The sequence below is a fragment of the Rhinatrema bivittatum genome, chromosome 11, assembly GCF_901001135.1.
Source record: "Rhinatrema bivittatum chromosome 11, aRhiBiv1.1, whole genome shotgun sequence".
In the NCBI taxonomy this organism is placed as follows: domain Eukaryota; kingdom Metazoa; phylum Chordata; class Amphibia; order Gymnophiona; family Rhinatrematidae; genus Rhinatrema; species Rhinatrema bivittatum.
This window is the reverse complement of record NC_042625.1, coordinates 53,686,893-53,699,990: the sequence shown is the minus strand read 5'-3', so window position 1 is coordinate 53,699,990 and position 13,098 is coordinate 53,686,893. Positions and strand designations below refer to the sequence as shown.

The 13,098-nt window shown below is 41.5% G+C and overlaps 1 protein-coding gene across 1 annotated transcript in view; it reads right to left on the bottom strand.

Moving 5' to 3' along the window:
• SPPL3 (signal peptide peptidase like 3) overlaps nt 1–12,801 on the bottom strand; it is a 170,210-nt gene extending 157,409 nt beyond the window's left edge. The window contains exon 1 of the mRNA XM_029619105.1: nt 12,289–12,801. Coding sequence (XP_029474965.1) covers nt 12,289–12,311 — 23 coding nt within the window. The 5' untranslated portion in view covers nt 12,312–12,801. The remainder of the gene's footprint in view (nt 1–12,288) is intronic.
• Between the last annotated feature and the right edge of the window lie 297 nt (nt 12,802–13,098).

The following is a 13,098-nucleotide window of genomic DNA, read 5'->3' as shown; positions in this document are numbered from 1 at the left end:
GTGGCTAGAGGATGGAAATGAAGACATGGGGGTAACATCTGTTAACTTTAGGAATACTCCACACACAGCGGTAGTTACAACTCTTAAGAGAGGGGGTAACCTGCATGGAGTGGCAATTACTACCCTAAGCAACATGCTGTGCAGACTGAATGGTCCATTTAATTCTTTATCTGCTGTCATTTATTATGTTACTATAATACCCTTCTCTGTACCTTTTCTAAGATATGGCGACAAGAACTGTACACAATATTCCAAGTACAACTGCATCTGAAATACCGTACATTATATTGATTTGTACTCTATTCCTTTCCAAATGATTGCTAGAATTCTGACCCTTTTTTTTTTTTTTTTAGCTACTGCCCCACACAGCTGACGATTTCAAAGTACTGCTCACAATGATTTCAAGATCCATTTGCTGAGTGGCAGCTCCTAGTACAGAACCCAGTATTATGTACCTATAATTTGCATTTTTTTTAATTGACTTGATGTATTAAATTTTATCTGCCATTTAAAAGCCTGCCAAATTCCCCAGTCTTAATTTCTCAGTCAGTTTGCATTTTGACCACTCTGAATAACTGTCATTCAGAAATATGATCACTTTAATCCTTGCTCCCTTTTCCAGGTCATTAATGAATGTGTTAACACTGGACCCAGTACAGGAACCCAGGGCATTCCACTAACTCTCTCCATTTGGCAAACTATCCATTTAATTCTTATTCTGTTTCCTATCTTTTAACAAGTACCATTGCCTCCTATCCAATGTTTTGTTTAATTTGCTCAGATATCTTTCATAAGGAAATGCATTCTGAAAATCCAGGTATATATCGACTCACTCTCCTCCATGCAGGTTTCATTAAAAAAAAAGGAAGAAAAAGAAAAACCACATTAGTAAGGTATTACTTCCCTATGTTAAATCCATGTTGATTCTTCCCCATTAATGCATGTCTATTCATATGTTAAGTGATTTTGTTCTAAACAATAGATTCCACCGTTTTGTCCTGCAGCAAGATCAGGCTCACTGGCCAATCGTTTCCTGAATCACCCTCTGAACCCTTTTTAAAAACTGGCTTTGTATTTGCTACCCTCCAGTCTTCAGGCACAGTGCCAGATTTTAGTGATAAATTACAGATTCTGCAATTTTATATTTGAGTTTTCAGAACTATGGTGTGAATATCATCTGGTCTTGGTCATTTACTGCTGTTAAGCTTGTCAATTTGCTCCAAAACATCTTCCAGTTTTGCTGTGATTTGCTTCAATCCCTCAGACTCATTATCTTCAAATGACAGCTCCAGTGTTACTATTTCCCCAGCATACTCTTCAGTAAAGAGCAAAACAAATACTTTAGCTTCTTTGCTATTTCCTTGTCCTCTCTGAGCATCCCTTTTATTCCCTGTTCATATAGTGGTCTACCTGACTCCTTTACAAGCTTACTTCAGATTTACTTGAAAATATATTTTTAAAACTGCTTTTGCCTTCTTGGCAAGCTTCTTTTCAAATTCTCTTGGCCTTACTACTGCTTTATAAATAGCTTGCCAATGTTTATGCTTTTTTCCTGACTTCCTTAGATTTGCTTTCCTTTTTTTTTTTTTTTTAAAGATGCCTTTTTGGCTATAATAGCCTCTTTCATTTCACCATTTAGTTTAACCATGCCGGCTAGTCATTTGGTCTTCCTTCACCTTTTTTTAAATAAATTTGCACTATGCAAATTACTAGCCCTTATAACTGCCTCTTTTAGTTTATTTCTAACGCCCTTTTTTATCACTCTTTTTAAATTACAATGCTATTATAATAGATTTTAATATTGCCCCTCCAATGATTCTGTCAAACTTGACTACATTATGGTCACTATTGCCAAGCAAACCCTCCATCATAACTTGCACCAGGTCATGAAACCCACTGAAAACCAGGTCCAACAGCTCCCGGCTTGTCAGTTCCAATACCAGCTGCTCCATGAAGCAGTTATTTATGACATTCATAAAACTTTACTCCCCTAGCATACCCTGATGGGACATTCACCAATTTAACAGTAGTAACAAATTTCCCATTGTTACTGTGTTGCCAATTTTATTAGCATTTCATTGTGCTTACTCAGACTAGTCAGGACAGTAGTATACTCTTACTGCTATACTTTTTCCTTTCACACTTGAAATTTCTATCCACAGAGATTCCAGAATGTAAATTGCATCCTACAGAATTATCATCCTACTCATCTCTCTGCTTTTCTTAAACAGTGATACTCCACCAACAATTTGATCTTCCCATCATTTCAATAGATTTTGTACTCTGGTATCAGTGTCCCATTGTTTATCCTCTTTTCACTAAATCCCAGAGATGCCATACCTTCAGTTAGTGCCATACATTGTAACGCTCTAATCTTATTTTTTTAAACTTCTGCCATTTGCATAGAGACAACTAAATGGTTTTTGTTCCTATTAACCTCTTGCTTATTATTACTCAGTTGATGCAGATAATCTGAGAGCACTTATATCTGTCTGCTTGTCAACTGAACCTGAGCTCCCTCTGTTTCAGTCATGGATTCCTAATCAAGACATTCTAATTTCCTTGATTTAACAGTATCCTCAAAAGATACCTCACTCTAAAGCACATACTCTTGGCTTTCCCCAATTTCTAATGAAAAAACTGCTCCATCTCCTTGGTTCATCCTTGTCAAGTAAAATTCCAAAAGGGTGCACACACTAAGCCATCAATATAGTATCTTACTAAAAAAGGCAAAGTCAAGTAAACAGATTACATTAAGTCAAACTATAAATCATTCAGAGGTATCAGTAAGCCATGACATGTGCAATTTAAATAAACCGCCAGACTGTTCAATCATTTACACCAAAAGTACCTAACATTTTTTAAAGAATTTGTTAGCAAGTAAAATCAGCACTATAATACACAATGTACAACACAATACCAGACATCAACCGATGTTTCATGGACCTACTGTTTCAGGGGGCATCTAGAGAATACTTATTTGTATATGTAGTTTAGTCCAGGAATCTCCCAAACAGACCGGCCAGTCTCATGAAAATGGAGCTCCATTTAACCAAAATGTTCCCCAGCTCCTAAAAAATCTATAGCACTCCTCTCTGGACTATCATTTCAATTATGTACTGAGATTGGGGGTCCTGCATATGGAACTGGAAGGATGTCTAAGAATGCTACCCTAAAGGATCTGGATTTTAATCTCCCTCAAAGCTTTTTTAAGAAAGCCATTTTGGACCAGTAGATTTTTATTCTACTTGATGTGTTAGCTGATTTAGTATGTCTTTTGTTGACTATTTTGATTATATGTTTGCTACCTTTTGTAAATCACTACAAAATTGTATGATGTTTGCAATATATACATTTTAATAAACCTTAAATTCTCAGAAAAGGAGGAGATGGAACTGATACAGTATTCTGCAGGTCCACGAACAGCAAGGAAGACTTGCAATCCCCAAACCAGTAAGAAGCAAGTTCCCTGACCAGGAACTGCTCCAGTTATTGGCAGTCCCATGGCCATCTGAAAAAGGGGAAGTGCTTCATCCTTCCAGTGTTACATCCTCCTCTGGGAGATAGAACACCTATGAGACAAAAAATGCCTTCTTAGAACAGCTTGTGGAACAACTTGTATGATGTATGGAGATCATCCCAACAAAATCAATCATAAGATTACAATTCACAAGTCACAGAAATTAAAACTGTCAAAAAATGGAAACATATGAAATATAACAAATTCACTCAAAGTTCTTCATTTCAAGCAACTGCATTGTTGTTTTCTAATAAAAAAAAAAAAAAGCATCTTAACTTTTACCACAATGAGCTCAATTAGAGCTTTAAGCCCTCTTCCACACATGCACAATTGTAAAATTAATTATTTCAACACACCAAGTTTACCCATTAAAAAGAAATACAACATATACACAAAGAAAGACCACCTGTTTCTTCTCTCCATCAGTGGGGGCAGGTGGCTCTTCTCATGTCTCCTTCATGATTCTGAGGGGGGGGGGGGGAATACAGGCAAGTTGGCTATCTCAGGCCTCAACCCATCACATGTCCACATATTCCCTATGTTGAGTACCACTGATGTAGACCTACCTACATCATCATTAAGATAAAGGATGTGTATATTGACAAGATTTGAAAGTGCACAGTACAAACTACTAGTGCCCTAAGTAACTTAGGAAGATACAACTGTAAATAGATACAAGTTTCAGAAGTTATCAGTCATCCCAAATTACTCTCTACATATGGAGGCCAGCAGTAGTACCATATTCCTTTTCTATATTTAAAAAAAGTTGTTAGGTGGCTAAATGTCACTAAATCTCTAAAGCCCAACCTATACCATAGCTCTATAAGTACAGATTCATGTTTGTGTCATGTCATCACCTAGTAGTTGTGTAAATACTGCATAGAAAAGGTGCAGAGAAGAGCAGCAAATGATAAAGGGGAATGGAAAAGCTCCCTTATAGAAAGACTAACAGATTAGGGCTATTTAGCTTTGAAGAGATGACAAAGGGGACAGGATTGAAATTTATAAAGCCATAACTGGGGTAGCATAGGTAAATGAGGAAAGATTATTTACCCTTTCAAACACTAGGACTAGGGGCACAACTCTCCTCCTTCCATCCACATTGTCCTCCCAATGCCTATCCTCCCCTGCACCCCAGCCCTACTTCATCCGATACCTCCACATGTTTAGTTAATTAATTAGGATTTTTTTCATTAGCCTCTTTGCAAGGCATCTGTATAATAGGATTATTTCCTAATCACCATGTTAATTATTGTTCCTACATGTTTCTTATATTTATGTGTTATTTAATAGTTCTTCGTTATATGTAATGCTTTCAAGCAAGTTAAAATGTTCTCTGTAAACCGATTTGATTTGCATACTATGTAAGAAGATCGGTATATAAAAATCCAAAAATAAATAAAATAAACTAGCAGATTTAAAACAAATCATAGAAAGTATATTTTCACTTAGCACACAATCAAGCTATGGAATCTGTTGCCAGAGGACATGGTCAAGGCAACTAATAGTGGGATTCAAAAGAGGGTTGGATAAGTTCATGAAGGAAAAGTTCAAACAATTATTAGCTAAGTGGGCTTGGGAAAGGCAACGTTTACCCCTGAAGTGAGCTACAAGAAACAGATCAACTATTGGGAATTTGACAGATACTTATGATACTGACCCAGCATGGCACTTTGTAGATTCCAGAAGATAAATCTATTTCTTGTTTGTTACTCACTCCCAGGAATAGTAATGGCTTTCTTTAATCTACCTGCCTAATCGTTTATAGATAGTTCCTCCAGGAATAAAACCCCATTGTATTAATCGCCTTAACCATGTCATATGCCTTGGTTGTGCATTAAGTTAAAAAGTACTTTCTACAATTTGTTTTAAATCTGGTGGTTGTTAATTCCATGGAGTGTTGTTTTAGCATTATTTGAAAGGGTCTACTAGTCTTAGAAAGTCCTTCTGCAGTTTCTCACAAACTGCTGTTCTTTTAACAATTTTTAAATATGCTGTCACCTGCAAATTTGATCACTCATTGCTTTCTTTTACAGATCATATGTGTTAAACAGCACAGGTCACAGTACAGATCCCTGTGGCACTCCACTACTCCATTTGGATAACTATTTGGTCCTACTCTGCCTTTTAACCAGTTACCAATCCACAATAGGAAACTGCCTCCTAGCCCATGACTTTTTAATTTCCTGAGGCAGCTCTCTTGGAGGACTGTCAAATACCTTCTGAAAATCCACAGACACCATATCACTGGCTCACCTTTATCTACTTGTTTAATTTACATCTTAAAAAAAAAAACCTGATCCTTGTTGTTGCCATCAAGCAGTGGTTAAAAAAAAAAAAAAGCTCTAGCATAGGATATGGGTTGTAACATTCCATAACAAATTATAAAATCAAGATTTATATATCAACTTAAGAAAGTTTCCTTTATCCTGCTGGTACTCTCCAAGAATAATATAGATATGGTAGTAAAAAATTCAAAAGGAGTTTTTATACCAAACTGTTCCAAAACTAACATGTTCATTCTTATATAGTGAGAAATCACTTTAATGTGCAATCAGATTTATCAGGGTAACTGATATCATACAAACAGCACATTTTTATAGTCATATGTGGTGCAAGCACCATATACAGGGGGGTCAAAACAGAAGCTTATCCCCATGCACGCATTGTGGTAAAACCAGGAACTGCTTCACTTGTCCCTAGACATGGAGTCATATGGTCACCCTTTCCATATATAAATAGCTTGCCAAAGACACTTCCAGATGTGATGTAGTGGTTAGAGCAGCAGGCTATGAACTAAGGATGCCAGGGTCAAATCCTACTGCTGCTCCTTGTGATCCTTGAGCAAGACATCCACCCTTCATTGCCTCAGGTACTATTGTGACAGAGAAATAACCTACAATACCTGAATGTAACCCACTTTGAATATACAATAAAATGACCACTTCACGTGTTCAAATGATTCAATGAATTCACATTCATACAATTAATGAATTTATTTTTTTTTTTATTAAGGCACAAGAACCACAAAAAGTATAGCTTGAGCGTAAACTGCACAAACCCTTGGAGTTCTTTTTCACTCAACGCACAATTAAACTCTGGAATTTGTTGCCAGGGGACGTAGTTAGTGCAGTTAGTGTAGCTGGGTTTAAAAAAGGATTGGATAAGTTGTTGGAAGAGAAGTCTATTACCTGCTATTAATTAAGTTGACTTAAAAGATAGCTACTGCTATTACTAGCATCAGTAGCATGGGATAGACTTGGTTTTTGAGTACTTGCCAGGTTCTTATGGAACTGGATTGGCCACTGTTGGAAACAGGATGCTGGGCTTGATGGGATGTTCTTATGTACAGAGTGCACAGATATTGATTGAGTTTATAAATTACTTTGCTACAGCTATCTGATAAAAAGTGAATCCATTTTCATAGAAATCGTTTGTCACATTTTAACAATGAGATATCGGGATTATTTGTGCCTTCTATCTGTATTTTATCATTTGTATGTATATGGCTAAACATTTTAGACTGAAAACTCCTTTTGGATCTAACCCTGATGGACCATTAGAAGCCAGATCCCAAGGCATCTGCATATGACTCAGTAAAGCAAAGCAACTGTTTAAATTTTCGCTTCACCTCCGTCCTGCGCTCCTCCCTTGGCTTGGGTCGGCCCTCCCCGCGCGGTCGGTGTTGGCCCATCGGGGCCAGGGGAGGTGGACCCGGGACAAGCCTCCCTTGAGGCCACCGAGGCGGCCCCTCCAAATAAACAAGCGCCATTTAAAAATCAACCTGGCAGAAGGAAACAACTTTGAAGCACAAGGGAAAAGAAAAGGAACCGCTAAGCCCGCCCCCGGAAGCCCTGACGTCACTTTTGGCTCCCCAGAGCCCTTTAAAGGGCTGGAACGGCACCAGGCGTCGCGCACCGCAGATCCCTCCTGACTTCACCCAGCAATCACCTTGATCAAACGCAACAGCTTCCAGCACTCATCCATACCTCAATCATCCCCCATCAACCATTTTAACCTCAAACATCCACCTCCAGCACTCTTCCAAACTGTAGCAAGCAACCTCCAGCACTCATCTTAACCTCAACCAGCAACCATCCTCCAGCAACCATCTTAACCTCGTTAATCATACTCCAGCACTCATCCAGACCTCAGAGCAAGCATCCTCCAGCACTCGTCAGCATTGTCCCCACCCCCACCGGGGTTACTCCTTTAATCAAAAGTCACTATGATACAAGCGTTTCCCATCCCTATTATCTCTCACCCATTCCTTAACAGAGGTAAACCACCCACCCTCAATCATCAACGCTCAAAGAGATCATTGATTCCCATCATGACCTCGCCTCTAACAATTCCTGGGCCTCTCCCTAATCACCCTAACACTTCTCAACTCTCAATCCCTTACAAAAAAAATCACACATCCTCAATGACTACCTCCTGGACACCCAACCCGATATCTGCGCAATCACTGAAACTTGGTTGCAAAACACAGACGCTGCCTTAATTAACCAACTACCACTACAACTATACAACATCTTCTCCTTACCCAGACTTAAAAAAAAAAAAAAGAGGGGGGCGGGGGGGAAAATACTGTTAGCCGCAAAAAAAGAATTGAGACTATCACATCAAACCTTGAAATCAATGACTAAACTAGAAATTGGATTATTCAAATCCAATCAGCTGCAAATTTGTCTAATATACGCCCCCCACCCCTCCCGGGCTTCTAGAGTCTGACCCTTCTCCGCTCATTGAAATCATAGCCAAACACATCAACACGGACTCCCCAGCCATCATCTTAGGAGACTTCAACATCCATGTTGACGCCACATCACCTACTCCCAACTGTGAAGCCCTCCTATCCTCTTTCCAGGCCATGGGCTTCAAGCAAATTATAAATAAACCCACCTATAAAGCAGGCCACACTTTGGACCTCATTTTCATAAATGAATCCATCTTGCCCAATGCCCCCCCCCCTCACCCCCACTTGTACCGCCATCCCCTGGTCAGATCACTCTGATATTCACGGAACTATCAATAAGGAAAAAACTGACTCCCTTCGTTCCCAAAGCAACAATACTTTTCAGAAAACCATGCTCTATGGACGACCTCAGCACCAGCCTTGCCAAGGACCTACCCAATTTGGACCTCTCCAACCCCGACACTGCTGTGACATCATGGCTTAACATCACGCTCTCAGTAGCAAATAAAATTTGCCCCTTGACATCCAAAGAAATCAATCCAGGATTCTAAAAAAAAAAAAAACCTTGGTTCTCAACAGCACTGAAAAAGCTCAAACAAGATCTACGACAAAGAGCAACGCTGGCGTAAAGATCCCTCCCCCGCCCATCAAGCCAACTATAAAACCGTTATGAACCACTACAGGACCACCATATTACGCACAAAGAGATTTCTATGCCAAAAAAAATACATAGCTTCCTGTACGACCCAAAAACACTATTTTCCTATGTATCAGTCCTCACTACACCTGTTCCACCAGTCATCCCAGAAGAAGCCCAAAACAAATCCACAGAATTGGCATTATTCTTTGAGAAGAAAATCAACAACTTACTCGCACCACTGACTACTTCAAACACCCAGCCTCCACCCATCTACAAGCCATCCCCATCCACACATAAACCGCTACTAGAATCATTTGAACTCACATCTTCCCTGGAAATTGAATCCTTAATCAAGAAAATGAAGCCATCGTTACATCCAACTGACCAAATACCTACTAAACTCTTACTTACCATTCGAAACACCATAGCCAAACCACTGGCAGACATCATAAATTGTTCCCTCGCACAAGGATCTGTTCCGGACTCTTTGAAAACTGCTTCTCTAAAACCACTACTAAAGAAACCCAATCTTGATCCAGCCAACCCCGCAAACTTTCGCCCCATCACAAATTTACCATTTATCGCCAAACTAATGGAAAAATTAGTCAACAACCAACTTACAGACTACTTAGATTCTCAACATTCTCTATCCTTCCCAATACGGTTTCCAAAAACGCTTAAACATGGAAACACTCTTACTCTCGTTAACAGACAACATCCTGATAGGCCTAGACAAAGGCCAATCCTACCTTCTGGCCCTTCTCGACACCTCCGCAGCGTTCGACACGGTAAACCATGCAATCCTCATCAACCGTCTGATGGAAATCGGCATCACAGGCTCAGCACTCAAATGGTTCAAATCTTTCCTCAATAATAGGAAATACAAGGTGAGAATAAACGATAAAAAATCCCAGCCCATCCCTTCCAACCATGGTGTACCCCAGGGATCCTCACTATCCCCCACACTGTTTAATATCTATCTGTTACCCTTATGCCAGCTCTTAGAAAGCCTCAACCTAATTCACTTCCTATACGCTGACGATGTGCAGATCTTAATCCCTATCACTGATCCCACCTCTAGCACCCTGCACTTCTGGAACAACTGCCTTCGCTCCATCAATAGTCTACTCTCAAATCTCAATTTGGTTCTTAACACTTCCAAAACAGAACTTCTAGTCATCTCTCCTAATGACAATAACCCCCTTATCAGCAACCCACTCTCACCATTAGTTAGCCAAGTGAGAAACCTAGGAGCTACTCTTGACACCAGAATGAACTTCAAAAAGTTCATTAACACCACCACCAAGGAATGCTTCATGTCCTAACACAACTAAGACCTCTCCTACACTTTCATGATTACCGTTCAGTACTACAAGCCATACTATTTTCAAAAATAGACTACTGCAACGCGCTTCTCCTCGGCCTTCCGTCCTCCTCAACCAAACCACTACAACAGATGCTTCAAAATGCCGCAGCCAGGATCCTTACAAACTCTCGTCGTAAGGACCACATCACACCAATCCTTAAAAGCTTACACTGGTTACCCATCAACTATAGAATACTGTTTAAGACCCTGTCCATCATCCACAAAACCATCTATCATCAATCTACACTCCAACTCAAAATACCACTCGAACTCCACGCTTCCACAAGACCAATCAGATCGGCATACAAAGGATCTCTCCAGGCTCCCCCTAATAAATCCACTAGTCACACCTCCATTCAGAAACGAGCCTTGTCCACTGCTAGACTTTATCAATGGAATCTTCTTCCCCCAGAACTTCGCCAGGAACAATGCCCTTTCTCCTTCAGAAAGAAACTGAAAACCTGGCTGTTCATTCAAGCCTTCCCTTGATGGGTCACTCCACAACTAGCGTAGACTCTCACCCCTCATTTTCACAGTTCCCCATCCCCTTCTCCTGGATCGTTCCTTCCACAGTTCGATTTACATAGCAGGCCATTGTCTAAGCTTGTATCTTACGTCGACTGTTACGTACGTTTCTCTTGTTAGAATTATGTTATGTTAAACTAATATCTTTCGCTCTTACCTCTCCCGTACTGTAAATCCCTGTTCATTGTAACTTTATCTTCTATTTAATTAGTTACCCCTAGTTACGCTCTAAACCGGTACAATAAGACCTTCGTCTTGAGCATCGGTATATCAAAAGAACTTAAATAAATACATAAATTGTGTAGGTATGGAGGAGAGTGAACAAGGCCCCAGGATATTCTGGGGTTTTGGGGTTCAGTGACTCACTGGTGACCAGGGAGTATATAATGGGTAACCTGTGTTCTCTCTCCAGGGTAGCAGCTGAGACACTCAACAGGAATCTGCAGCCATGAATTTTAACCAGCCTACACAGGAATTTGAAATGTTTTACATGGTCATTTTTCATAAAATATTTGTGCACCTCTGGCTTAAATATGTATTAAAGTACTGACATTAACAGTCAATGGTATTGCAATTTTCTGAATGACAGCATGAGATATAGGAATTTCCTCATTAGTCAGTTATGTCAAACTTTACCACAACTAAACAATATAAACTATTTGAGCCTTTCAATCTTGCTATAAAACAGTCAACAAAACTCCTTAACAGATTTAGCAGCTCATTATACAGTATGAATGACATCCCCACACAATTTTAGTGTACTGTCATTCATACAGAGTGACGCAACACTCCAAGCCAATTCTGGTTTTTATGCTACTGCATGCAGGTGAATGTAAGGAACTCAAGAGGGAAATCAGAGCTAAATTTTCATGCATAAGAGAAAATAAGGACTGGATCAGCATGTCCCCCTTGACATGGAGATATATAATCATGCCTAAAAAAACAAAAAAACTCAGTTGCAATGACCAGTTGAAGCAGAAAACTTATCCGTGGTAATGCCCTGGCTACCCCAATCCGGGTGTACCACCTCTGAGCTCATCATGTCCAGACTATATCTAAAACTGCAGTATATTTTTATTATTTATCTTTTAAAGTTATGAAAGCCATATTCTATTGCTAAAACTATTTGCATGTCTAATTTATTATGTTTGTAACGATCTTTTTCTATTTGTACGCTGCCTTGATTGAAGAAAAACGCTATACTGGGTTAAACAAACTAATCTAATGTGGTAAAAGGAAGACCTTCAGAGACCCACCACTTTCATTTCACATACTCAGTAGTTTACTGGTTAAGAACTCTAAGGGTTTGCGCAGTTTACGCTCAAACTGAAGAGCAGCAAGATGTGGGGATCTCAGCAGGGGACCCCGAGACCCTGCGGCTGCACAGAGTAACCATAAGGGCAAAAAAAGCAAACGGAAGGCCGCCTCTCCGGCGAGCAGAGCGCAGCTCACCCACACCATACAGCGGCGGCAGCTTGCCGGGCCTCCGTGACTTTCGGTGCCGGGGTCACCCCGCATACGGGCGGGTGGGCACTTACCAGGAATAGGTCTGTTCGGCCATAGCGGCGGCTCGGGGGCTGGAGTCCGGGGGTGTCGGTATCCGGTGTCCCGGCCTCTCACTGCCCGCTCTGCGGCTCCGAGCCCAACATGGCGGCGGCTGTGAGGAGAACAACAAGGAGCCGCGGCCTCCCCGGCAGCGAAGGCGGCGCCCAGCCTAGGGCTCTGCTCGCGGCGCGGGACCCGGTGGGCCCTCACTCCGATCTCGGGCAGCGCCAGAGCAGCCACGGCATGTCGGGAAAGGAAGCGGCGAGCCTCCGGCGCTGCGCGATTCAGCGGCTTCGAGTCAAAGGCGAGGCCGCGCCGACCCCCGTCTCCGTCTCTGCTCCGGCGCGAGACCCAGCGACGCAGCGCGCGCGCTCCCCACCAGCGTCGCACAGCGGAAGGGAGCACGACGCGCCAACCGCCGCGCACGCGCCCCTCGCCTAGACTCCGCCTCCTGCCTGCCGCGCGCTCAGCCGGAGAAATAATGCCGGGTGTGGGATCTTGCACCAAAGCAGACTACTAAATCCCGCCTCCAAATGCACCGAGATGAGTTACTCCCCACCCCTTCTATCAACGTGCACTGCATAGGATGCTCCGCCTTCTCCCACAGTGTGCCCTGCCTAGGATCCTCCCCCTCTCCTCGCTGCACCGGGATAGGTTCAGAGATCACGCCTCCAATGCACAGGGACAGGCTACTCCCGCTTCTCTGACAGGGTGCTGTACAGCAGCGGTAACCCTCTCCCTTGAAATAAGACAGGCTTCCCTCCTTCTCTGTATTCGGACTGGCTGCTCCCCTTCCCCAGACA